The 27,947-nt window shown below is 37.0% G+C and overlaps 1 protein-coding gene across 1 annotated transcript; it reads right to left on the bottom strand.

The window, feature by feature from the left end:
- Window positions 1-4,554: 4,554 nt before the first annotated feature.
- LOC132285223 (uncharacterized) lies at window positions 4,555-25,686 on the bottom strand. The gene is made up of 13 exons (XM_059787392.1): window positions 25,190-25,686; window positions 22,833-23,991; window positions 14,890-15,108; window positions 14,573-14,799; window positions 13,709-13,783; window positions 12,301-12,372; window positions 12,119-12,217; window positions 11,905-11,973; window positions 11,717-11,831; window positions 8,622-8,690; window positions 8,050-8,410; window positions 7,715-7,838; window positions 4,555-5,770 (listed from the first exon to the last, which is right to left on the bottom strand). The coding sequence occupies exons 1-13, from the start codon at window positions 25,334-25,336 to the stop codon at window positions 4,859-4,861; spliced, it is 3,648 nt and encodes a 1,215-aa protein (XP_059643375.1). The 5' UTR covers window positions 25,337-25,686; the 3' UTR covers window positions 4,555-4,858.
- Between the last annotated feature and the right edge of the window lie 2,261 nt (window positions 25,687-27,947).

Here is a 27,947-nt window from a genome sequence, read left to right as displayed (position 1 = left end):
GTCCTATGAAATTAATAATGGCTAAAAATAATTAAATAAGACTTTAGGGATTTTTCTAGAATTTTCTAGATTTTTCCGGGCATTTTCTGCAATTTCCGGCGACCTTCCGGCGAGTTTTCCGGTCGCCGGCAGTGGGGGAGACGACCGGAGTGATCCGGTGCGACGCGGCACACCATAGGAGGGTGTACGCGCGCATCCTGGCCATTAGTGGAGTCTGAGTGATCCGGTGCATCGCGGTCCATGATACCGCGGTACACCCGGATCCGTGGACGTTGGATGGAGGAGATGCAGATGAGATGATCCGGTGTGGCGCGCATGTAGGAAAGATGATGCAGCCAACCAACCGGAGAACGCCACGTCAGCAGGAAGCCATCAACGTGCGCGTGGCAGCGCGTGCGCGCGCGTGGGACTCTCCAAACGCGCGTGGGAGCGCGTGTGCGCGCGTGGCTGACGCCAGACGCGCGTGGAGGCGCGTGGGAGAGTGGGAAAGCTTGGCAGCGCGTGTGGGGAACTCTGGGAGGCGCGTGGGGGCGCGTGAAGGGCCTCTGCGGCTGCTGGAAAAGTCCAGAATACCCCTAGGGACTGTTTTGTCATTGCCAGGACCTTCACTATACATTTTGGGGCCTCGGGTTGGCATTTTTGGAATTTACGGGACATTATATTATTATTTTATTTCTCGTTAATTATTATAATTGTCCGATTAATATTTCTAAATATTAATTGTATCAGTTAAAGTGCGAATCGCTAGTAAACATATGTAATTGATTTAACGACTATTAATGGTATTATTTTATTAAACTGTAATAACCATTAATGTTAAATTAATTAGTGCTTGGTTTTCTTCATATAAATAACCCATTATATATTATGGAATATTTATACTGTTAATCGTATATAAACCATGATTATTATGCTGTGTGCATTTCAGGGAATAAATGGACTGTTTATTATGTCGCATTTATATTATATGGATGTGTTGCCATATAGAACCATGTGAGCTGACTAATAAGTTTAGACTCATTTATACCTTATGCATTCGTTGCGATAGACAGATGTGTGGCTGTCGGGGTATGTGGTTTAATATTATTGGCATGTGTTGCCTAATTGACATACTCGGTATATTTATTAATATTATTGGCATGTGTTGCCTAATTGACATACTCGGTATATTTATTAATATTATTGGCATGTGTTGCCTAATTGACATACTCGGTATATTTATTAATATTATTGGCATGTGTTGCCTAAATTGACATTCTCGGTATCTTTATTAATATTGTTGGCATGTGTTGCCTAATTTATATGCTCAGTATATTCATCAGTACTTTGCGAGGTGTTATCACTGTGTAGTTCGTTATAGTCTGTGTTGTCAGTACCGTGCACCATGTATAATAGCTGATTTCCCGGGTAGGGAAAGGCGACACTTAACCACCTAGTGTGAGTCTAAGTGATCACCGTCTATTCTGGTTGAGGTCATGTTATACATCGGATAGTTCCCGTAGGATGTATACAGATATAGTACTCATCCGATTCATAATGATTAATTTATTTGATTCTCTGATTTGGGTCATAGTAGAGAGGACTTGCTCGTGGGGTTGACCCACCATTGTTGTTATTTCAGGATACGGTCAGTATCCGTTTCAAGGCTGAGGTTAGCAGTGTGGGACCATCATCCGAACTCATCTACTCTTACGATCCAGTGCAGGGTAGAAGTTTTATGTAATACTTCAGTTTCAGTTTTTATTTACTTTTGACGTTGAACTCTCAGGGTTATATTTAAGGATCCCTGACGTAGGATTTCCAAGTTGTAATGAAGTACTGCATTAAATAAAGGTTGGATGGATGTTGTATTATTTAATGTTTCTTTCCTGTCTAAATTCTTTTAATTCCATCATTTTGTATTCCATGCTTGTATATTGCCAATTGTTTTTGATATCCCTCGTTTTTCGTGTATAAGCCTGATCAACTTATGCGTGGAAAATGTGGGGGTGTTACACCATTAATATATTTTGACTAAATATTCGGTAGAATCACTACTTACTAAAATTCTACAATTGTGCACGTCATTCAATCTTCAAAGATTCAAGATCTTAGTATTATATCCCAAGTCCAGGAATTAATTCAACAGTTTCAACTTTACCGCAATTAAACGGAGTATGCAGGGCGGAGTTGGTATTTTGTCTACCGGAGTAGGGGCAGGGATGGTATACCAATTATAAACCCGTCTCGGAGTTGGAGCGGAGTTGGTATGATGAATTTTTTAATAGGGCAGAGTAGGGTTTAGCCAACTCCATCTCAACTCCGCCCCGTTGCCATCCCTAGGGATGGCACCATTAGCCCTATCCTCGGCGGTGGCGATCAACCAAAAAACTCACGCTTCTGCACTCCAAGATCTTCATATGCCCCGTTCAGGGAAGCCTCATTGTCTAAGTCTTCCTTTAGAAAACCTAACAAGATACCTCATTTAGAGAAGCCCCGCCTAGGGACGCCCATATAGGGAAGCCTCGTTATTTAACTAGATACCTCGTTCAGAGATGCTCAACGTGTCGGATCAACGGTGCCAGTAGTTGTGCCACGTCAGTTGCCACGCAGCAGAGTTGCCAGCAGTAGTGCCAAGTCACCTACCACTTCAGTTGTCATGTCATCAGCCACGTTAGCATCGATGCCATGTCAACTACATCAAGGTGAAAGGATTGTCTTCAAACTCAAGATGGCTTCATATAACCCACCTTGACTTTAAGAGGGGCTGTTAAAATATATTCTATAATATATCATTACCATGTAGTAGTATAACATTACCTTATATGGTAGCTATCTTAACCTACCATCATTACCATATATAACATTACCTTATATGGTAATGACTTGTTTTCCACACATGACCTCTCCTATATAAACCCTCGTGTACTTTTGTATTACATATATCTCGTGATAGAGTTGATCCGACACGTTGAGCATCTCTGAACTAGGCATCTCGTTAAACAACGAAGCTTCCCTATACGGGGCATCCCTAGGCGGGGCTTCTCTAAACGAAACATCTCATTGGACAGGGCATATGAAGATCTTGGAGTGTGGAAGCGTGTTGGTTAACCGCCGTCAGCCGAGGATGGGGCTAATGGTGCCGTCCCCGGCGGTGACTACGATAAACTGGTAGATTGTTTACTAGAGATCGAAAGACTCTGATACCATGTTAAAAAAAAAAAAAGATCTTGGAGTGTGGAAGCGTGTTGGTTAACTGCCGTCAGCCGAGGATGGGGCTAATGGTGCTGTCCCCGGCGGTGACTACGATAAACTGGTAGATTGTTTACTAGAGATCGAAAGACTCTGATACCATGTTAAAAAAAAAAAAAAAAGTATAGAATGGGGACGGCAACTACGATAAACTGGTAGATTGTTTATTAGAGATCGAAAGACTTTGATAACATGTTAGAAAAAGAAAATAAATAAATTAAATTAATAAAATAAAGGAAGAAGAAGAAGAAGGAAAAAAAGAAAAGAAAAAAAGAGTATAGAACTCTGTATGTATTGATATATATGAAATATGTAATACAAGAGTATATGGAGGTTTATATAGGAGAGATCATGTGTCGAGAACAAATAATTATCATATAAAGTAATGTTATATATGATTATGATATATTATAGAATATATTCTAACAATATACAGTAATAATATAGTACAAAATATATTCTAAAGCAACAAAACGTTTAAACTTTAAACCTATGTTAATATGACGAAGTTATGGCTCCAAGTATTCAAATCAAATGAAATCAAATTCCCAAATACAAACATATATCTATTTATCATAATTGACGACCCACCTACCATTACCACAATTAAAGTGGAATTGCATCACTATACTATCTACTTATCATAATTGATGACCCACCTACCATTACCACAATTAAAGTGGAATTGCATCACTATACCATCTACTTATCATACTTGACAACCCACCAACCGTTACCACAATTAAAGTGGAATTGCATCACCCACCAACTGTTTCATCAAAAATATAATATGAAAAAATAAAAAAGTTGTAAATTGAACTATGGTCTTTCCAACTGTTAAGAAATTACTGCATCTAGCCCAACGATAGGATGCTTATTGTTTGGTGTCTATGGCCCGTGTTCAAAAGTTCAAAACCCCACCAGCATTATTTCTCTCCTAATAACATCTAATTCTCTAATCCCACTAACCATTGCCAAGCTATTAAAAAAAAAAAACAGAAGGAAATTTTAGGGCTACCATCAATGTGAACCAAAAATATAGTTCAAACAATACTCTGTTCTCTGTTTGAATAAATTACTAACCATTGCCAAGCTATTAAAAAAAAAAACAGAAGGAAATTTTAGGGCTACCATCAATGTGAACCAAAAATATAGTTCAAACAATACTCTGTTCTCTGTTTGAATAAATTACTGTCCATCCGCACAAGAAAGCCAGATGAACAGAACCACGAGGACAAATATAGAAGCAAACTACCAATTACGAAAAAAAAAAAAAAAAAATTGAAGAAAGATAAATTTTGAGTCCCAAATAACAACTTATAAAGAAAAGAAAAAAAATATACAGTCTGTGTGTATATTTTATACATCTAGGTCAGAGAACAAATGAATATTGAGAAACATAACTCAAGAAAAAAAAAATTCCGAAAAAAAAAAAAAAAAAATTGTATCAAGTTGGCAAAATTACACATGGGCTAAATCCACACGACAGCCCTTTAAACTCAGTATCATACTTCTATATCAAATGAAGAACCATATCATCATACCTACTACACCAACAAACCTCAAAAAAAAGGGCTTCGAACGAGAACAAAGATAATGCTGTTGAATTAAATACTAAATCGCCTGACTAAAAAGCTCTACGGTTGTCAGAATCTCTCCTCTGAGTTTGACTCTCCACTGACGTCTTAAATGGCCCGCTTGACCCAAATGGATCTGCATCGTCAAAAGATGGGAACCTGTGACTATAATCAGAATCTTTAGTGGTGCTGCGGAAGGAATCAAACCTTGCATAGGAGTCAGGTGGCGGGAAGAACCCTTGACCATAATCAGTGTCTTTGGTGTTGCTGCGGAAGGAGTCAAACCTCAAGGAGTCAGTTGGCGGGACGAACCCTTGACCGTGATCGGAGTCTTTGGTGGTGCTGTGGAAGGAGTCAAACCTAGAGAATGAGTCAGGAGGCGGGAAGAACCCTTGACCATAATCAGAGTCTCTGGTGCTGCGGATGGAATCAAACCTTGAGAAGGAATCAGGTGGCGGGGCAAACCCTTGACCATAATCAGAGTCTCTGGTGGTGCTGCCGAAGGATTCAAACCTTGAGAAGGAGTCATGCGGCGGGAAGAATTCATGACCATAATCGGAGTCTCTGGTGCTGCGGGTGGAATCGAATCTTGTGAGGGACTCACGAGGTGGAAATAATCCACTATCATGCGTGCTGAAGGAGTCAAATCTTGAGAAGTTGTCAAATGAGTGCTTTTCTAACCCTTCACTGAACCTTTGAGGGGAGTTGCCAGAACTGAACATGGGGGTGCTTGGAACAGAATCAGCAAAACCAAATGGGCTCTTCTTTCGAAACATGTTATCTCCTTGCGGTGAGTTGCCAGAACTGAACATGGGAGTGCTTGGAACAGAATCGTCAAAAGCAAAAGCACTCTTCTTCTGGAAAATTCCATCTCTATGTGTGGGCTCTGTTCTTATTGGGTTTAGACCCCAGACATCAGAACCAAAGAAAGAACTCTCACTATGCTTCTCTTGATCTGCATCCTGCAAAAAAATAGGTTTGAACAGATGAAGAATGAAGCTTTCTGCAACTAAAAAAGGCATCATATCTGTAATCCAATTATTTAAATGGGTAATGTCAACATCGACCATATGATTAGTTATGTTTTTCCTATGCAAGAAGTAGATGCCAATACCTTACAACTTACATCTGCTTTACAAATGAAGTAAATATATCAAATTTTACCAACAGTAAGAACTGAACTCATAACCACCCCCATCTTATAATTGTCATGCCAGCACTGAATCAGTGTGCTGCAATAGCTTTGACAAAGTAACAATATTATTAGGAGCTGCTATATGTTTGGAAAGAAACTTCACGCTGACAATCAGAGAGAAAACTATACTGCCCATATGCCCCACCCCACCCTTCTCCCTGTTATTTTTGGATGTGTTTCCTTCGGTTTCACAACTCTTTGTGATATTCTGTGTTCCTTAATTTAGATTCACATTCCTTAGTACGGAGTAATATTTTTCATACCTTACCTTAGAATATTTACTGTCGAGGATCAGAACAAGTATTTTTGTCATTAAAACAAGTATTTTGTTTACTTGGGATTATCCACTATTCACATCCAACATTTTTAACAAAAACTATTATTAGTTATCAATGACTGAGGCTTCTTTTTAACAAAAACTATATAGCATGTGGTTTGACTGAGGCTACGGCCTTAGATAGAGTGGAATGGAAACATTGGATTCATGTAGCCAACCCAAATAGTTGGGAAAATTGCTTGTTTGCTGTTATTTTAGTTATCAATAAAAATAGCAACATCAATTTTGTTCGTTATTTTGTATTGTTGCCATGTTTGTTATTGTATCTTTATTTTGCTTTTGACATATGTATCTATAATTAATCCGTGTTTGATGCTTTTTTGTGGTGTTAAATTGGGTAGTCAGCTTTATATATACAATACACACTTTTTGCACCTTAAGATCAAGTACGCATCACACATACATTCATTTGGAAACTTTACAATTCTAAATGATGTATTATCATCTTCTATCAACAACTCCAGTATTTCATTCCAACTTACATCAATTGGTATAAATTTACATCATTTTCAGAAAAGTTGCAATATTGATTTACAGTTGAAGATATCCCCCCAATACATCTGTATTTTATTGCAGATATATCATTTCTAATTATTCTGTGTGCGTGTAGAGTGAGAACTAGATCAGTTTGGCAGTCGCCTCAGCTACTTAATGGTGATGCGTCTAAAATGAAAGAAGTAGGAACTCCTTCGATAGGTGGAATTGCCTGAATTGAGGCTGAAGCATTTATTATTATTATTATTATATTTTTTTGGTAAATAAGCATTTTATAGAAGAACCAACAAGGGAAGCTGAAGCATTTAACTCTAAGCTCTTTGTTCCTTTGGATCATGTTAAGGTCTTCAATTTTGTTGAATTCTTTTGTAGATTATACATTACCATAATTTTTGTAGGGTCTTTAGTACACATTGTGTGTATTTACTGACCCTTGGGCATTTTTTAGTGACTCTCTTTATCTAATGGGAATGAATCACATACCTTTGCATAATGCATAATTTTAAAAGCCATTCACTCTCGAAAAGGATTGTCATGCCAACATCAAATAAAAGATCAAGTGAATTACTATCAATATACCAAAACAACATATATATATATATATATATAAAATAAATAATCAAACCAACTTGGATCAAACCTAGAGAAGCATGGCAGAAATGCCAATTTTTAACTAATGCACGGTCCTAAAACAATTTTTTTTTTTTTTTTTTGATAAGTAAAACAATTTGCCACACATACATTAGGAATATGTATATATAATATAAAATCAAAAATAAAACCAACATGGATCAAACCTAAAGAAGCATGGCAGCAATCCCCAACTAACGCAAGTCCTAAAACAATTTGCCACACATACATTAGGAAGTTTTCACATACCTTAGAAGTAGCAGGATTAAAGTCCCAAACAGAGTCTGTATCATAATGAGTGTCAAACGTTCCCCAGCTGGGTTCATCAAAAATTTTGTCCCCAGATAGCACGGATTCGGCACCCCCCTGATCACTGTGCAATAGGAAATCACAAATAAGTTCAGATTTTTAATAAAGCACCCATAGTGCAGAAAGCTGGATAAAAACCAACAAGTAAATAAACGAAAAAAACATTTCCCCAAGATATGATCACACAACAATTTAAAATCTTGCTCGTCGGAGAAGTATAAAAAAACTGAAGCAGAAGGAAACCACAAGCAAAAGGCGCAAAGTAATCACGCTACCTTTTCGTCTCTATAGTATCCAGAGAATCTTGATGGGGTGAACCATCTTGACGAGTGTTCTTTTTAAATTGGGGGGAATCTTGGTGCCTATCAGATGGGCTATCCAGTCCATTCCTTCCAGATAGACTTTCAGGTGGACTTCTTGCTACACCCTCTTCACTTTGAGCATGTGCTGATTCATCCTCAGCGATCCTTCCCCCTGAGCTTGGTGGCTTCTCTGACTTGCCATCATCATTTGAGGATGAAACAGTTGCATCCTTATCCGTGGAAGATGCTTTATTACAAACTGAAGAGGACTTTGGTTTGGGAGGGGCTATGACATTTTGGACATCAAGAGTGAGCTCTTTGACAAATGAGAATCCTGGAAGTCACAAAAATTCATCAGGTTTAAATTGCAATTACAGCTTACATCCAAAAGGCACCATGGAGAAGCAAGAGGGAAAAAAGGAATATTCAGAGCACATGACTAGACCTCCTTTTTTTATATATTCATACACATGCCTAGATTTTTTTATCTAAAAGATTCTAAAACTCAATGTCAACTTTAAACTACAGGTGACTATTTAACATACCTTCATCTTCAAATTTATCCCAATCTTCATCCCAATCTGCTGTTCCTTCTTGGATGCCAGGTTGCCAGCCTGAACAAAATCGTTATACAACAAAGAATAAGAAAAGAGAAATATGGCAGAATGAAAAGACGGTAGTGGAAATAAACTTAAAAGAGCATTGAAAAATTAATAACACTTAAATATTGACTTGCTAAGCAGAAAATTGTTCAGTCTCTCTCATGCTGAATGGTTACAAACATGCAAACTTCCGAAACTGGTTCCTAGAAAGCTGACATGCAACTCACATTCTTGCACAGCTCTTCGACTGTTCCATTCTAATGGGAATATAGACAGATGTACCAAACAAGGGGGGAAAAGGAAGAGAGAGAGGAGGGGGGGAGTGAGGGTGAAGAGCACGTTATGTTACTCAACCAGTAACAAATAAAGAAGAGAAAGGAATATACAATATTAAAATTCAAAACAATAAAATTAAAAACCTGTTTACCTATTAGAGGGAGTATGTATGAAAAGTAAATGAATAATAGTAGAATAAGAGGCCATAATTTCACATTTTATTTCTGATAAGCTAAAAAAATTCATGTTGTCTAATTTAATAAATAAAAAAACAGAAAATACTGCCAAATCAGATGTTAAAAGCTAGAAATATGCTCGAAAAATGTACAATACGAAAATATAGAAATCAAATGGAAGAAAATGAGATGAAAAGGTGATGCATGGAAAGTGGTTGAACTAAACAACTACCTTCATATGCTCAATGTTTCTAATACCCACAATGAAAAGCAAAAAACAAACCATTTTAATTGGCCTAAGGAAAATAACTGAAACATTCCAATATTAGACTCCATAACGTGCTTGAAAAGAAACATGAGGTTTGTTAAACAAAATTTAAGAACCACAACTGCACACATAAGGGTACAAAAGGCAAACAACGAACTTTGAATGACTAGTATAAAACAAGTGCAATGCACGTGATTAAAAGGTCTCATTGTTTCTGTATATCCATTTAAATTTCAGATAGATATATCTAAATAGGGTGGAAGAAGATGAAAAAAAGGGAAAAAAATGAAAAAAAAGAAAAAGGAAATTATTATGCCAGCAAAGTTCAATAAAAATAGACACATAAGTAGGAGGGGATAGTTGGAATAAGTCTCAAAAGAAATAGAAAAACGCCACTCAATGCATGAAAGTATCTATAGCTTGAAAGAAGAGTGAAAGTAAACCAAAATTTCTCTTCACTTACCTTTCAATGATTTCAATGGATGGAAAGCATCATCACTTTAAAATATAGTTGATTTATTGCTTTAAAAAAAATAGTAGATTTAAGAACTTCTAATAAGATAGAATAACCATGTTAAACAAATAATCACTATAATAAACTAAGTCTAACCACATCATATCCTAAATTAATCAGTAAGTCCTAACAGAAAAAGTCTATTTAAAAAAGAACAGTTAGTAATAAATCCAGTTGGAGTAATCCATATCTATATATATGTATATGTATGTAAGTACGTACGTATGAAAGGAATTAAAATCCAAAAAATACATATATGTACATCTTGGAGAATAATTATATGAGTGATTTAAGCCCTTAAATCACTCCTTGACAAAACGTTAAGTTGCTAGGCAACAAGTTGTTGCCATATTTGCATTTGACTTTTTGTGTAATTCCTTTATTATAGTTACAAGTCTTCCCCGATTCACCTATAAATAGAGGTGGTTATTGTAAACAAAATTAAGAGAGTGTAATGAAAGAGATGTAGCCCTTTGAGCTTTGTGTGTCGTGGATATAAGCCCTAGTGGCTAAACCACGTTATATTCTTGTGTTCTTCATGTTTTAATTTCTCTCTTCAACTTTTTTATTTCTTTCAACAGTATACATATGTAAGTATTATAAACCGATAAGATTCAAAATAAATGATGAATTTAAAATTTTGTAAAAATCTAATCGCTATTACATAAGAATTTAAACTTAAGCATTAATTTAACTGAATCTAAAGGAATTTTAAAAACTAATAAAATTTCATCTGTCTATAATATGAAATGAATTGAAGGTCCTCCTTGTGTGCAAAACTACAAGCATTTATTTTTTCTCTTTTCTTTTTTGTTTTGGGGAGCTAAATAAGTCAGGATCTTCCCGCATCAGAAACGCTTATGCATGTATATAGAGGGAGAGAATACCGGCAAGAGAGAAATTCGTGAATTATTCTTTCATTAATTGATAGAAGAGGATAGAAGAGGATTTATTTTGGCTTAGTATCTCAGAGTCCTAAAGTGGGGAGAATTCTGTGAATATATAACTTCAATTAATTAAATTTTATAACTTTCAAAAGATGTATATAAAAAATGAAAATTCTATTGACATTCTTATATATAAAAAATGAAATTCTATTGACATACATAGATAATATATATCTCATATGTTCAATTAGGAAAAATTAACTCATATATCAGTCTTGAAGAGTGAATTTGATAAATAGGTTCACCACCAAAGTTGGAAAAAAAACAAAACGATTATTTTGATGCTATCATGTAAACTTCTTACATCAAAGCCAATAGAATAAGGAAAAGTGCCCTTATTAACTACAGATCACACAAAGTGAATAGATGTACACTTCTTACATCAAAGTCAGTAGAATAAACAAAATTCTCCTATAAAATATAGATTTACACAAAGTAATTAACAAAGATTATAAGAAATACTAATTTTTTTTTTTTTTTTTTTTTTTTTTTTTTTTTTTTTTTTTTGCTGGTCTAGCAAGTAAATAGATGATGCACTACAATTAAAATGGGACTAAAAGTATGATACTATGATTCCACCAAAAGGTGAATAGATCACACAAAGTTAGTAGATTACACTTCTTACATCAAAGTCAGTAGAATAAACAAAATTCTCCTATAAATATAGATTCGCACAAAGTAATTAACAAAGATTATAAGAAATACTAAATTTGATTTTTTTTTTTTTTTTTTTGCTGGTCTAGCGAGTAACAAATCAAAGCAGTTGAATAGATGATGCACTACAATTAAAATGGGACTCAAAGTATGATACTATGATTACACCAAAAGGTTAGGAATTAGCATGGTTGTGGAAATACCAAAGGGAAGCTCAACAAGTGCAGTGGGCTTTGTTCGTAATCCATAATCTTTGCAACGATCATTCAAAGTTTTAACTAGTTCCTCAAGATCCAACTGGATTTGATCAGCATCAACCTGCACAAGCCAAAAAATTGGACTGAGACAAATTTCAGGCAGTCTCTACCAAATCAATAGTGCTACAATCTACCTGGGCATCATCGGCACTACCATCTTGTTCCATTTTGAGAATTGCCCGATATAGCTCCATTTTTCTCTCCTAAAAGGATCCAGTGAAGTGTCATAGCATTTGATGAAAGATGAAGCAAGGGAAATTAATATCGTTTGCACAATGGACATTCAAAAAAGTCACTGGAAAACCAATGATGAGCGCCACTCAACATAAAAAATAAAAAGTGATATACCTGAATCCCACGAAAAGAAGCCTCTTCAATGGTTAATTTAGAAGCCACATCTCCAACCTGCTTGCATTTTTCTTCATATTTCTTTTCCAGGGACTCAACCTGAAAAGCAAGTTGCTCTTGGTCCAACAAACAACACAAACTATGTGGAACAACCATACAATCCTCAATATTCAGAGAGATACCTCGCGTTTGTCAGCAGAAGCCCTTTCGGTGATCTCGTTTAATCTATTATCACATCGGCTTTTGTATAAAATCTGACACCAAACAGTGGACATATAAAGAGTATTAATAATGCATTTCTATTTCCAATAATAACTGCCCAACAAGACTCAATCCTAAAGCAACAACAAACAAAATATATCGAAAACTTCAGGCTGTTCAAAGAAGTAACTCCAAATTCTGAAGATCTAACTCCTTTACTCAAAAACAAGATATGATCTGTATTATATGCATTGACAATTCTTCAGAGTAGAGATGTTTGACAAGCTCTCTTGTGCTTGAAAACTGGGTAATTTTTCTAAGACTTCTTGGTATTAATTGCTTCCCATTTTTCTTAGCTTTACACATTATCAACTTTTGTGATTTTTGTTTCACAGATCAGATTTGGTTAACAATTTGGGAAAACAGCAAGATCGGGTGACAAGGAATTCAAGGACAAGCAACAATCAGGAGCAGACATGAGCACACTCGGTCCATAAGATGAAAAAAAATTCCCCCAGTTGGTCACAATTTGTGGTTTGGAGTTATTGATAGGTGGCTAATTCCTAGGTCTCTCGACAAGAATAGTGTTATTTGTTTGGTGGTTGGGGTTTTAGAGGATGATAAAAGTTTTGAGTTCACAAATTGAGATGTTTACATTAGCAACAGTGAAATGGAGGTGAACAGGTGGTGTTCAGTTTAATGGAGGTCACAGAATGTAACATGGGCCCTCACTGACTGACTGCTAGATAGAGTGAGTTCCAGAGAGAAATTAGGGTCCACAAATACATAGACAGATGCACCTCTACATTAAAGATATTCCATGTAAAACCTTTTCAATGATTTGTTAATTAAGCCCTATGAACCCAAACTTTCCACCACATCACTTCAGTACAATAACTCATTTTCCTTTTTTTCTGAAAATTGCCAAAAATAAATCTATGAGTGAACAGGGTAACAGAAACACACAAATAGTTTTTTTCCCTTTAATAGGTTTAAGCCAAGACAGATGAAGACTTAATTATATTTGACACTTATGGGGGCTATAAATTGCCTAAAATTTAAGATATTGACCCCCCCCAATAAACATGTCAGCATTGTAGGACCATCTGTCTACATCTCCCAAGCTTGAATAAAGTTAAAGGCGAAGAGATATTTATACCAAGGTTTACTAATAATCACAATATTATAGTGGTTTTAGGAATATCTATTCAACTTCAATAAACCCGTTTAAGCTGTATACATATTGTCCCCGTCCGTCAGAAGAAGACCCAGAACCCTAAAAGTCTTCCACACGTAATAGAAAACAATTCATTTTTTCTCAAGAAGTAAATCTAAATGTAATGGTCTTCTAGAGCGGACAAACATCAGTTGAAAGGGGGAAATACTCACAATTTCCTGCATCTTGGTGCGGTAGAACTCGATCTTCTCTTTGGAATCTAAAATCTCCTTTTCCAGTTCTTCTACCTGCAATTACAAAGAACAAAATCAGGCGCCAAAGTGTCAGAGAGACTAAAGTTTCCTGGAAAGGTATAAGTTCTCCTGCAAAGACAATTATTGAAAAAGACGCACAAATGCAGAGTAAAATTAAAAGTATAGAGAGAGAGAGAGAGAGAGAGAGAGAGAGAGAGAGAGATGGAGGGACTTATATTCTGTATTGAGTTTTTGACTGACCAAAAATAACATAACTCAAAACATGCTCTTACACACACAAGTAACCCTTTAATAGACGGTACAGACTGTAATACGTAATATGTTATAACTCTCCTGAAAATTATCAATAGCTATAATAAATTACGTGGTAATCAAAATAGAATTCCAGTGATTAGTAAATATAATTTTACTCATAAGCACTCCAAATCGAGCACGAGCCAAGATGGCAATTCCACCAAAAAATTAAAAAAAAAAAAGAGTTAACTGAAAGGTCGTGATTCTGCCACCAAAGCATCCACAAGGAAAGAACTGATACAACAGCAATCAAGTTTTTCAATTCTTCCCATCAGTTTATTCCATATTCTGACTTCGACCACCACCCAACATACCATATTGAACTTTAGACGGGAGAAACAACAATATAACAACCAGAGAGAGAGAAACCCTCCTATAAATAAGATATAAAAACAACTTTGTTCCACAAATGGCAAGATCAATTAGCCTGTGTGTGCATATATACCGCAGACCAAACATGATTCAGGATAGACAAAGAAAATTTAACACAGCAGAAAAGTTAATAGGAAATATATTTAAAAGAAGTACTTTTTTATCTGCTTCAGTTGCCTCTTTAAACTTCAAGTCCAATGAATCTTGTTCCTCTTTACTAAGTTGGTCCACAAGATGCTTCTCCAGCTCAGGAACTCTGGGCTTTTGCTGACTGGGCTGCATAGATTCATCAGCCTGAGGAATGGGAAATTGACTTGGTTGTCTCAATCGAGCAGCAGGATTGACTGGCCTTACACCAGTCATGCCTTGCGGCTGTTGCATACCTATTAAAAGATTGAAAATGACAATAAATCTAATAAAATAAATGTATTAATAAATGAATGAAAACTGGCACAGACAGGAAACATATATACCAGGAGTAGATCCCCAACTTGCATTGCCATAAGCCGGAGCACGCTGATTGGCAGCAGGCAACAGTGACTCATCTAACACAACACTACTTGGAAGCACGGTAGGAAGAGGGCGACCTTCTCTGTACCGTTCCATCAGATACAGTGCAATACAGAATTCCCTCAAAGAAAGCATGCTGTCATTGTCTTGATCAGACAAGTCCCACACCTGCTTTAAGACCTCTGGCAGGCCAACAATAATAACATAGTAAACATAATGTGATTGGGGAAGATAAGAACTAGATCTGCTTTTGAAGTAAATATTTAACTCGTTCCCCTGCCCCCTGGTATTAAATAATTGAGGTTGACACAAGTATTACAATCAAGATTTGTAATTAATTCATAATCGTGTCAGAGAGAGAGAGAGAGGGGTGAAACAATCAAGATACCAAGAAAAGATAATGCACTCTGTTGGCACTTCATTGTATACGCATGCCTGAAATTCACAAATATATAATCTTGCCCAAATCATAATAACCAAACACTCAAAACAGATGAAGCTGATATATTGTACCTTCTAGCAACACATTAATTCCATTTGAGCCTTCGCCATAATCTCAAAGTGAAAATCCTATTTCAGGCTTATCTATATTATAACTAAGAACCCCTCTATTGAACAAAAATTAACCTAAAATTAATAGATTTGATGATGTTGAAGGATTTATTTTTTTTTCATAAGTATGTTGAAGGATTTATATATTTAAGTTACACCCTCTCTAACAGCTTAAGCTTTTGGAGTAGATGGTTGTTAACAGATGATATTCCAGAGCAGTTAAGTTATCAAGTATTTCTTGCCAATATACAGCCTTTTGAGCAGAATACTAATTTTAACAGGAGATTAATAGGGTAGCCTTGCATAATAACACCTTGCTCTCTGTGGCTAAGCCCCAATCACCTTGCACCCAAAAAAAGAGAAATAAAAAAATAAAAAAGAAGAAGAAGCACATGTAAGGGTTTTCCAAAATTGAGTTGTGCTGACAAATTCCTAATCAAAACTAGGGTTTGAATGTGTGTTACAAGTCTTTTCATTTGTCTACAATTGAAAGACGATGATGGAAATGAAGAAAAGCGAAGAACACTCCGAAAACCACTCAAACTCAATCACATTACCTAGTTACATGTTTTACAAAATTATCTAGGAATTTAAATAGAACAAAATCAAAAATCTTAAACAGAGATTTCAACAAGAACAGAGAACTTCGATTGATATTTCAATCAATCAAAATTGTCAAGCAAAATTTTTATCAAAGTTCAGTAAGCTTCGAAACCTGGACAGTGCCTCACAATCAATCGGCACAAAAACTTTTTGGAAACTTCTCAAGAACAAAATTTTAAAAGGATTCATCTTCTTATTTCACATAGGACTCCAATATAAGGCTATAGCATTTTTCTATAGGCCATACACATGCATGATTGACAGAATAAAAGCAAGGAGCAGATTGAAGAGTATCAATCAATGAATCAACTGGACAAGCTAGAAGGTGATAAGTTAATTGACTTGCAGCGGTGGAGATCGTAGAGGATACTCTTGCATGAGTCTGGGTCACTGGTAACTATGGATTCTTAGGGTACATTCTGTTCAACCTAGTTGTAAGACCTTTCTCCAATAGTGCATTATTCAAGCCTAGACTGATGATCCCAGGGTTTTTCCCTTTCCAGGGTTTTCCACGTAAAAAATCTAATTAACTGAAACAGAGACACATGATTAACTAATTATTATATGTTACTTTATTTATTGTTGTATGTGTTTGTGTGACTGCAATAAAGACACAGGATTAAAAATAACAAGGATTAATGAGAATTTAAAAGAATTAGTTCTTCACAAATTAATATGGCTCTGAAATTTAAGAGCCTTGGGCAACTATCCTTATATTCCTTAATTGCAGATTTTTCAGGTACAATGGTAAAAGCTCAAGATATTTGAGGTGCATTCTGGTTTGTTTTCAGGCGGTTTCAGGACTGAAGGTCAATGTGGCCAAGAGTGTGCTTGTTCCGGTTGGGGATGTACAAGACATTTCCTCCTTAGCTGCAGTTCTAAGGTGTAGGGTAAGTTCTTTCCCTATTCCTTATTTGGGACTGCCTTTGGGGGTCTCCTCTAGGAGGGTGGGGAGTTGGGACCCTATGATTGATAGATATGTTAAAAAGCTGGCAGGATGGAAGAAGCAATATCTATCGAAGGGAGGGAAAGTTACTCTCATAAAGAGTACTCTCTCGAGCTTGCCTACTTATTTTTTATCTGTGTTCCAAATCCCATGCTCTGTTGTTGAAAGGATTGAAAAGATCCAAAGAGGTTTCCTTTGGAATGGAAGGGGTGAAGAGTTTAAATATCATCTCGTCAGATGGGAGCAAGTTTGCAAGCCCATCAAGTTGGGTGGTCTGGGTATTCGGAGGTTGGTTCCTTTTAATCAAGCTTTCTTGGGTAAATGGTTATGGAGATTCAGCAGGGAAAGGCATCGCCCTTGGAGAAGGCTCGTCACATGTCGTTTTGGAGAAGAGAGTGGCGGGTGGTCTACTCGTCCAATCTCTATTGCAGGAAGAATTGGTGCGTGGAAATCCATTCAGAATGATTGGGATGTTTTCTCTTCCCATATTAGATTTAAGGTGCGTAACGGTAGATATGTTTGTTTTTGGGAGGATTTATGGTGCGGTGATCAGCCGTTATCTTGCACCTTCCCAAGTTTGTACAGCATCGCCACCGATAGACATGCCTGCGTAGTTGACTGTTATCGGCTTGATGGTAGTGGGATTACGTGGGATGTAAGCTTTCGGCGTTCCGAGATGGACGAGGTATGTGTTCTTCTAGATATGTTGTATAAACAGGAGGCAATTGGCAAAGGTAGTGATGATATTAGGTGGATCCCCTCATCCCATGGTCGATTTGAAGTTCGATCCCTGTTTCGATGCCTAACCAACTTCATAGGCATTGATTTCCCATGGAAGACCATATAGCGTTCTACTGCTCTTACTAGAGTGGCATTTTTTGTTTGGACAGCTGTATGGGGTAAGATTTTAACAATGGACAATTTGAGGAAGAGAGGCAATTGTATTGCTAATTGGTTTTGCCTTTGCAAACGAGATGGTAAGTCAGTGGATCATATCCTCCTGCATTGTCCAGTGGCGTACAACTGTTGGAACCTCATATTTGGTTTTGGATAATGCCTGGATCTTCCAAGGGATTGATTAGCTCATAGAGAGGATGCCGTGTGAGAAGCAGTGTTCGCGATCACTGGAGGACAGTTCCGCATTGCTTTTGGTGGTACATATGGAAGGAGAGGAATAATAGAATGGTCGAAGGGAATGAGTCGTCCATGGCGACGTTGAAACTTCATATTCTTCGTTCTATTTTTAGTTACGTGAAGAGGAGCTCATATTCTTCGTTCTATTTTTAGTTAATTTTTTGGATTCTTTGGGTCCTTAGAACCCAGTTCCACTCTTGTAATAGGACGCATTCCCCTTTTGAACGCTTTTTAATCAATTCTTATTTATCAAAAAAAAAAAAAATGGTAAAAGCTTAAGATCTGTGTTACCCGGACTTGGGTACAAGTGTCAGACTCAGGTGCGTGTCTAGAGGTCGGATTTGTCAATTCATCAAATTAAGGGACACGGGAACTCGGCTAAAAAGTATCCAATATCTAGACACGGGTACTTGGACACTTCTATAAATGAAAATTGTATAAATTTTTAATGTACGAGTAGGGATGGCAACGGGGGCGGTTTATGGCGGGTGTACCATCCCCCGCCCCCGCAACCGTTTAGAAACCCGCCCCGTCCCCGCCAAAAACCGCCTAAACGAGGGGCTTTTCCACCCCATCCCCGCCCCCCGTTTAACTTTTTTATCCCCGCAGGCACCCGCCCCACCCCGTTTAGTTCCAGAATTTCTCCCTTTTAATTTTTTTTTCTACGAATACAATTGTAAAACTATTGAAAAAAATCATTAAAAAATGGACAATCAATAATTTAACATAAAATTCAAGGGTATGAACGTTCTTAGTTCGTAGGGCTCTGCTGGTCTCTAGAACAACCGGGAAAGGAAGTGAATCTGACCTAGGATTTTTAGAACTAACTATATATACTAATAAAATAAGGGTAATTTAGTAATTTACATACCTAAATAGGGCGAGGCGGGGTGACCTAACCCAGCCCCCGTCCCAAACCCGCGCGGTTTTTCACTAATAAAAACCATCCCCGCCCAAAGAAGCTAAACTGTCTCCCAAAACTGCTATAAAGGGGGCGGGGCGGGTACCCGGTCCCTGCGGGGTAAATTGCCATCCCTATGTACGAGCCATCAATTTTCCAATATATATATATCGGAAGGTGAATAAAAAACAAATATTGATCAGCTTTCATGCCATAGTTGTACCTCTTATTTATGTTAGTTGTACCTTTTGAATACCATTTGAAAGAAATATGCCAGTTGTTTTTAAAATTTGTTTAAGAAAAGTAACCATTAGTTACAGCCGTAACTAATGAGTATTGTATTTTTGTAAGGAAAAATATACTATTACTTTTTATTAGTTAGAGCAGTAATTAATGGCTTCCAGCTGTAACCCATTACATACAGCTGTATCCCATTAACTAAAAGGTTATGTCTACCATGACAAATGGCGTCCTATTTGCCGTAAAAAAAGAAAAAAGCATTAAGAGATAGCTTCATCTTAGCCGTTAAATTAAAAAATGCATCACAGGAAAGATCTGAAGCACGCTAGCCGAGACACATCTTCAACCTTTAAAGAACTAACACCATCGTCAATGGCAGCCAACCCCTTTCATGAACAAGCTTTCTAGCACCACCATCAATGGCAGCCATGTCCGGTAGACAAATGAGGAGTCCGACTCATATCCAGTGTCCGTGTCAGCGTCGTGTCGTGTCGACACGGACACTCTCGCCGGTTCATGCGAGTTCAGGTAACATAGCTCAAGATAACAAACATGAGGAGTCAGTCCAAGTTTGAAAGCAGCTACTTTGTGCAAAATAATGCCGGTTAGGAATGTCTATGTACTTCCCCTCCAAAAATCCCACGTAGGCAAGAGGCTTTCATTTTATAATCCAACAAGAATCACCAAGAGCACTGAGGTCTTCATCAGAAAACCAAAACCCAAATTGCTCAATTCATTGAAACTAAAGGAGACAGAAATGTGCAAGTTGGATAACAGGCATTTTTTTTTTGGAGAAGTATTATATAAGGCACTCAAAGGGGGAAATAGCAAAAGTTGGATAACAGACATAGGAAATGAAATTGCAAAAGTTTATAATTAACAGCATCATAAATTCATAATCAGCTATTTTAGTCAAATTCTCTGCAATTTGTATAAGACTTGTAGCCTTACATCCCAAAATATGTTTTCCCATAAGGTCACTTTCCCCTTCCTAACTTCTCCTTGACCTTTCCTACTCCGTTTCAAAAGTTACTTGCACAGCAAAATTTTCAGCAGGGGGATTACCAACAACTTGTTATCTATCCTTTCCTAAAATTCTCCTTAAAACAAGAGGATCTTTCCTAATTTATCTTTTCCCATGTCAATTTTGAAACCGAAGAGCCCTATAATCTCTCTCTGCAAGTTTGCATGAAGGCCCCATGTTCTGCTAAACAAATTTACTTTTGTATTGGACCCAACTATCTTTAGACCCCAAGAGGTGATTATTTAGAAGAAAAAAATAATAATAAAAAATAAAAATAAAAAGATTGGATCTAATCTCATCTTTTGACTCAAAATAGCTTTGCTAAGAAAATCCTAATCAAACTTCAATTACAAATCCATTCCTAGTCAGACTCTTATTGAAAAGCCCCAACCCTTCAACACCATCAAGGGCACGAATTTTACTCTGACTCTCAGACACTACTCCTTCATATACCATATTTCATATACATGTGGATGAAGGTAGAGCATTAATGCTGTTCAACATAACAATTACCGTCGCCTCAAAATAAAAACAAAAATAAATAAACCAAGCCCCAGTAACAAGAATAGCAATCAAGCACATCTCCAATCAGAATAACATACACTAGTTGACTAATCCTAGTGACATGTGATTTTTTGAGCTCTCTTCAATTTTCTTCTGGATACACATTGAATTGTCCCCTAAGGAATATCTTCTGGTCATATAATTCCTTGATGATATGCACAAATCAATTTGTGTGGCAGTAAAAAATGTGTGATTAATTTTTTTTTTTATGCCCACATGCAAATATTACTTATATGAGTAGTCATTTTGCAGAATTTATTTGTTGGTTGTTAGCAATAAGAATCGAACACCTTACCCCATCTTCCCCTTTTAGATTTCAGCACTTACTATGCTAAAATTTCAGAGTGATTTTGAAGAATTTATTGGGATGAACAACTCCCTTCCAATAATTACAGTAATCCTTACACCTTAAATTTGATCGGCCTTTTGTTCAACATGATGTCACTAGAACTAGAAGATACTTCTCATTCCATGAGAAGGTTGGTTCTGAACCCCTTCTTATCACATAACATCACTTTCCAACTCTCCCCGATCTTCAAGCCGAATTTCATTGGAAAATTAGCTCTATCAATGTAAATCCCGGTTCTGACATGGCAAGGATGAGTGTCTGACCCCTTTCACAGCTACATATACAGTGCCCGCATTTTCTAAAGACAAGGTCGGAGTGTCTGACCCCTTTCAGCCACGAAAATCATCCTTGAACCCGAGTAAAGTTCAAGTTGGATTCCCATTTTTATTGCCTCTATTTTTTTTATTTATCTTCACATTATTCGTTTCAGTTTTTTATAGCATGTTTTTTGGATGTGTTGCTTCACCTAATTTGGCATAGAAGGGTATTGGGTTACCAAATGGATAAAACAAATGAGCACTCAAAGACATGTCAGGTAGCCATTTACAGCTCAATGGTGTTTGCAAACAAGCAACTCAGTCTACTAAATATTGATTATGATAACTCAACTCAACATAACAATTCCAACCACTTGAGGTTGGTAACATGAATCCTCTTTTTCCATACCGAACTATTAAAGTCACACGTCAGTCAAACCACAGCTTAATTTTGGTCTTCTCCTTCTCCTAGCATTACCCTCAATGTGACCATGTCACTATTCCTAATTGGCGCACTTAGTGGTATTCTTTTCATATGTCCAAACCATCTTAATCGATCTTCTCTCATTTTTTCTCCAATTGGTGTTACTTAAACCATCTCACAAATGTGTTTATTCTAATTCTATTCCTTCACATCCATCTCAACATTCACATTTCTGTCATACTCACTTTAAGCATATATTGTTTCTTAATTGTCCAACATTGTCGCATAAAAAACAATTAGGGAAATAGTTGTTTTATAGAACTTCCCTTTCAATCTTAGCAGAATACGCTGATCACATAGTATACGAGATGCACTTCTACATTTAACCCATCCTGTCTTGATTCTACGATCAAGAGCATCTCCAATTTCCCTTCATAGTAAATTGATCTTGGTCTTCGAAATAATAGTATATCGATAAAAGAGATTCATTGGCATAAGATCACATTTTGCAGGACGACGTGCTCATGAATTTACAAAGCACTAGGTATAATATTGTACCAGGCCCCAATATGTGGCACCACATCTAGCACCATCCAATCATAAAGGGGAAGCAAATGGTGTTAGTCAAGCTTTAGTTCAAGTTTAAATAATCACCATTGAAATAAAATAAAAAACTAGGGTAACTGATTGCAACTTGCAAGTAATATCACCAGGGGCACCTAGCCTCAACACGTTACACAAACTGCGATTCCCTTGTTTATAACACATTATACTTTCAACTTTTAATAGAGCATTTATTAGACAATGATAAACTGAAAAATAATATAGAAACCACACACACACACACACACACACACACAAACACGGAGGGAGGGAACTCAAAACCTAAAGTTTAAATGAGGCAGGTCCTACCTCGTGGCAGCCTCCAACTTAAGAACAGGTTGCGTGCCTGCCCACCAGTAATTTTACCGTCTCTGTCCGTGTCTACTTCCACAAATACTTTGGTGTACTTTTGAACATCAGTCTGAGTCATCCTTGGCCATGGAGGTTGGGATTGGACAGGAGCAGAATTTCCAGCTCCTACTGGAAACCCAGTTGAAGTAAATGTTGATGAACTTTGCACTGAAGCTTGTTGATTTTGTTTCAGTGTTGATTGAACTGGCTGATGTTGACTGCCAACAGGCGGCAGAGTAGATTTGCTCTGCAACGATCCAAGTGGTCTTGGCTCAACTGTAGTTTGGGACACAACAGATGGTGGAACAATAGCTGATGAGACAGATGAGCTGCCAGCAGATGACGTAGGTACCAGAGAATTTTGCTTTGAATGAGATACCAAGTCAGGTGCAAACCCATTTCCTGAAACAACCGATGCCTTAGGATCCTTAGCTCCCACCTGGTAGGATGGCAAGGTTGGATTATGTAGTGCTGGTGCAGCAGGGTGAGTCAGCCCAGTGGTTGCCTGCGGTCTAGGTTGTGCAGAGGGTGTCAATCCTGATGGTGCCAGCCCAAATACATCCCGAGATGTGGAAGAGGAAGAAGTAATTCCTCCATCAGAAACTTGAGAAACTCCCACTGGAGTGCCACCTGTCCTTCCACCGAGCCAATCAGTGGAGATGTTTGAACTTAAAGGACGAGAAGCTGCCATGGTACCTACCCCAGGAATCCCTTGACTTGCAATACCATGCTGTGGATGCAAGGCAGTACCTGGAGGCATGGGTCGAGGTGGTTTCATAAATTGATTTTGTTGAGATGGGAAGACATGCTGGCCCATGTTTGCATTCGCAGATACCTGTGGCCCTCTAATTCCAATATTTTGAGATACCGTTGGAGCCGCACTACTTAACTGTGGGACAGGTGTACCTGCCGCAGGATTTGGCTGAGCAGCAGGTACAGCTGCAAGATTAATCTGGGGAGCGGGAATTTTAGCTGCAGCATGACCATATAATGCTGCCTTCACAATCTCAGGAGTTAGCTCTCTCTTACTTTGTGCCACAGTCACAAGCTTAAGAGCATTATAAAACTCAGCTCGGCCAAGGAATCCGATACGATTTTGATCAGCATGCATCCATATCTAAACAAAGAACCACCAATAATGAATTTCTCGTAAAAAATAAACTAAAATATACTAACAACACAAAAGTAAGCTCGAAGAGTTGCAGAAGTGTATGTATACATATATCACATCTTCCATCTATAAGAAATTAGTAATTACTACGTGTGGACATGTTGCAGTTGTTTCCAAGTTGTCGACCCCACCACAATGCTGAGAACTGGAGAAATATTTATATGTCTCCTTCGAGAATGTTCATTACAGACCCTATTAATTCAGGAAAACCAGGAAGGAATTACTTACTGGCATTGACTCTATGGCATAAGTCCTAGATATCACACATGGTTTCAAGGTAGCCTAAGAACATGACCAGAACTCATAAACCCTCTTGGAAGCAAATACAAGCACAACTACTACAATTCACCAGACCTTCGTGAACTCATCCCAACTAACATAGAACCAAAACCCACTCAAACTAGACCCTATTAATTCAGGAAAACCAAGAAGGAATTACTTTCTGGCATTGACTCTATGGCATAAGTCCTAGATATCACACATGGTTTCAAGGTAGCCTAAGAACATGACCAGAACTCATAAACCCTCTTGGAAGCAAATACAAGCACAACTCCTACAATTCACCAGACCTTCGTGAACTCATCCCAACTAACATAGAACCAAAACCCACTCAAACTAGACCTGTACTACATTCTGTATTTCCATTTCAACATGAACCACAAATTACAAATCTTCAACTCTACATATAACTTCTCCCAACGCTCATTATAATACATTGGAAACAGATATATCAAAATTCCCTACAAGATTCTTTAATTTGGCACTCAATGATTGAATTGGATTTAAATCTGGACATTGATCTACAATACTCAAATGGAGAAGAGAAAATTCATGAAGTTGACTCTGAGTATTCAAAATCAAAACTTGTTTTGTTTACCAAGGTTCAGAATAACCCAGTAGCAAATCCGTACAGAAAACCATGTTGGAATCACACTACTTCTGACAAAATATATATACACACACACATATTGAACAAAGCAAATGATAAATAATGAATCGTAAATTCAATAATACCCAGTGTATGTCAATTAAGCAGGAAAATAGTAACGTAAAATTCAATTCTATAATTTTGTGTGGACGAATTATACACACCAGAAGACCTAATTGGATGGAGAGTAGAGAACAAGAGAAGTATTGATAGTACCTGTGCAAGGACTGGCTTGGGCAAATTGGATCCTTGAAAGAAAGAGACGGCCTCATCTCCACTGATCCGACCGTCCCGATCCAAATCTGCTCTCCGAAAATACACATCGAACAAATCCGTAATCTGCGTCTGGTTCTGCCCCGCCATATTCAAATATGTATAAAGAAAACACAAGAATTCAAATGATCTCGCAGATCGCAACTCTGTAACAGCGAGAAGAACTCTATAATCGAAGAAGGTGCGAAAGATCCGAGACGTTTAGACAAGGCAGGTTAGAGAGAGAGATTTAGTTTGAGAAATTAAAAGATGGGAATGGGTCGGTGATTTTGAGGAGAGAGAGAGAGAGGAAAGGGCAAGATGGATGACGTCAGAATTCCAATGGGTTTCGTCTGGACATCACTGCGAATCGGCTGTGGCGATTGTCATCTCTCTCTTCTTGTCTTGCAACGCTGAACTGAGAGACGCACGGCGTGTTTGCTTTATTAATTTTAAAAGGAAAATCATTATTTTTATTTTTATTTTTATTTTATTGTTGTTGACAGCGATGATAAGGACCTGTTTGGTAAATCACAAATGTAATTCAGTTCAGGTTAGAACCGGTAAGCTAAACCGACATTTCCATATAAGTGAAATTTCACGCCATGAAATATTCTCAATTGCTCGAAGCATCAAGATTAAATATATTCCGTGATGAATTATTTAATATCTTTGTAAGGATAAAACTATTACGTTATTATTATAATTATATTTTTATTCTATGTGATTCAAAAAAATAAAATTAAAATCTTGAATGCCTCGAAATGTGTATATTATTTTCACAAACATTGGACATGGCTACTCCTGATATATTTGTAAGACTTTATAAATGTATGGAGAGTGTTAATTAAGTCACAAATAATCAAATTTATTTTAATATTATGGACATATATAAATGAAATTTTAGATATCCTTTCAACTAGTGTGTATGAAGTCAGTGTCAGATTATCTAGGGAAATGTTCGTACTTTCTAGATAGACAAGGATTACTGAATTTGAGAATCTATTGCAAACTGATTTTAGTTTTGGGATGATACAATTTTGCCTCCTGTTTTTTTCTTTTTTTCTAACTGAGAACACTGGAATCTAATTTATGTAATCACCTTTTATTTTTTTATTTTTTTGGATCCTAATTGATTAAGTTTTTGATATACACACGCACATGCATTTTAACAATATATGCATAGGTCTATTGAAAGTTATATTCTAAGGGCCCGTTTAGTATGCGTTTTGTTTTTGGTATTATGTTTTTGGTGTTTTGTTTTTGTTGTAGGATTTTTTGGAACAAATTCGAAAGTGCGTTTAAGAACTATACTTTGCTGTAGATATGTCAAAAACAAAAACATGTAAAACATATTTGGACACACAAATATATATATATATATATATATATATTTATATATATATATAAATTAATTTTTGCAAGGGTAGCAGACCCATCTCTCTCTCAAAAATCACTCTGCAACTCTCTCTTTTCATTGACTGGTAGTCTTCCATCTTGGGTGTTTAAAATGGGTTTACAGAGTGTGTTGCTTTCGGGGAACAGATTGAGTGGGGATATGGACAGTTTATTTTCTTCCTCGAAGAATAGCTTGAATGGAGGGCTTCAGGTCTTGGACTTATCCCACAATGGTTTAACTGGTGAAATTCCCTCTGCTATTGGGGATTTTGGTGGCTTGAAGTTCTTAAATTTGTCTAGAAACTCGCTTATAGGTGGTATTCCAGCAAATATTAGAGAATTAAAGGCCTTGGATGTTATTGATTTGAGCAAAAATCAGCTGACTGGAAGCATTCCATTGGAAATTGCTTTTGAGGTTGATTGATTTCAGTGAGAATTCCTTTTCTGGGAGTCTTCCAAACATGTATGAAGAAAGAAGACGACCGGTGATGAAGCTAGGGACACAACACAGGGCGACGATGGCAAGGAAACTCCGGCGATAGCAAAGAATGAGATCGCGGCACGAAGAAACAGATAAACTCTGGTAATAATAGGTTTTGATTCTTGCAGACAGATAGATAAACTAAAATAAATGGGTTTTGAACTTCTAATTCTTGTAGATTTGGGCGAGTTCAGAGTAGAAAACGAGAATAGAGATGAAGGCGATTAGAAATCGCCCTTGAATCGTAGAGAGAGTATCGGGAGAGGAGAGAGAAAATTTGTGCAAAAATGACCTAAAATGTTTATATAGCTGAAACAAATTGGGCAGACTGTTTCATCCGCTACAGTGCTTTTTATTGGGCTACAGTGTTGAAACAACAAGAAACACCAAATTGGTGTTTCACCTTTGGGCCAAAATTTGGTACTGTTTAAAACAAAACAAGTGCTATCGAACATGTTTTTAGGCCTGAAATGAAGCCCTGTAACAAAAACACCAAAGTAAAACACCAACCAAACAGGCCCTAAAACTTAGATATGTTTGATTAAGCCTTTTGAAGTATCAGGTTTCATAATAAAGTATTCTTAGGTATAAATAATTTATTACAGGTCAAGTCCACAGACACAATCTTAATTTTACCAGATCTGTGTGAGAGCCCTTGCAAAGATCCCGTAAATTAATGAGGGCAAAATCTTAAACACCCATATTATATATATTCTCAAACGGATAATACTTTAGTCTTGCCCCATCAAAGCATACTACGTCCTGCACACTAACGTGTCCCAATAAGAGGTTGACACAATTTTTAAATTTAAAAAAATACAAAACATGGTTTATACCAATTTT

This window comes from Cornus florida, unplaced genomic scaffold (genome assembly GCF_030987335.1).
Source record: "Cornus florida cultivar Cherokee Brave unplaced genomic scaffold, ASM3098733v1 CherokeeBrave_3.0.0_Hap2_Chr11, whole genome shotgun sequence".
NCBI lineage: Eukaryota > Viridiplantae > Streptophyta > Magnoliopsida > Cornales > Cornaceae > Cornus > Cornus florida.
This window is presented reverse-complemented; position numbering and strand designations above follow the sequence as displayed.

Coding starts and splice junctions, on each gene's coding strand:
- LOC132285223 (XM_059787392.1), bottom strand. CDS start 25,336: ATGGCGGGGCAGAACCAGACGCAGATTACGGATTTGTTCGATGTGTAT. Junction 13,784..14,572: donor CAACTGAAGCAGATAAAAAA/GTACTTCTTTTA, acceptor TTGTAATTGCAG/GTAGAAGAACTGGAAAAGGA. Junction 8,411..8,621: donor GGATAAATTTGAAGATGAAG/GTATGTTAAATA, acceptor TGTGACTTCCAG/GATTCTCATTTGTCAAAGAG.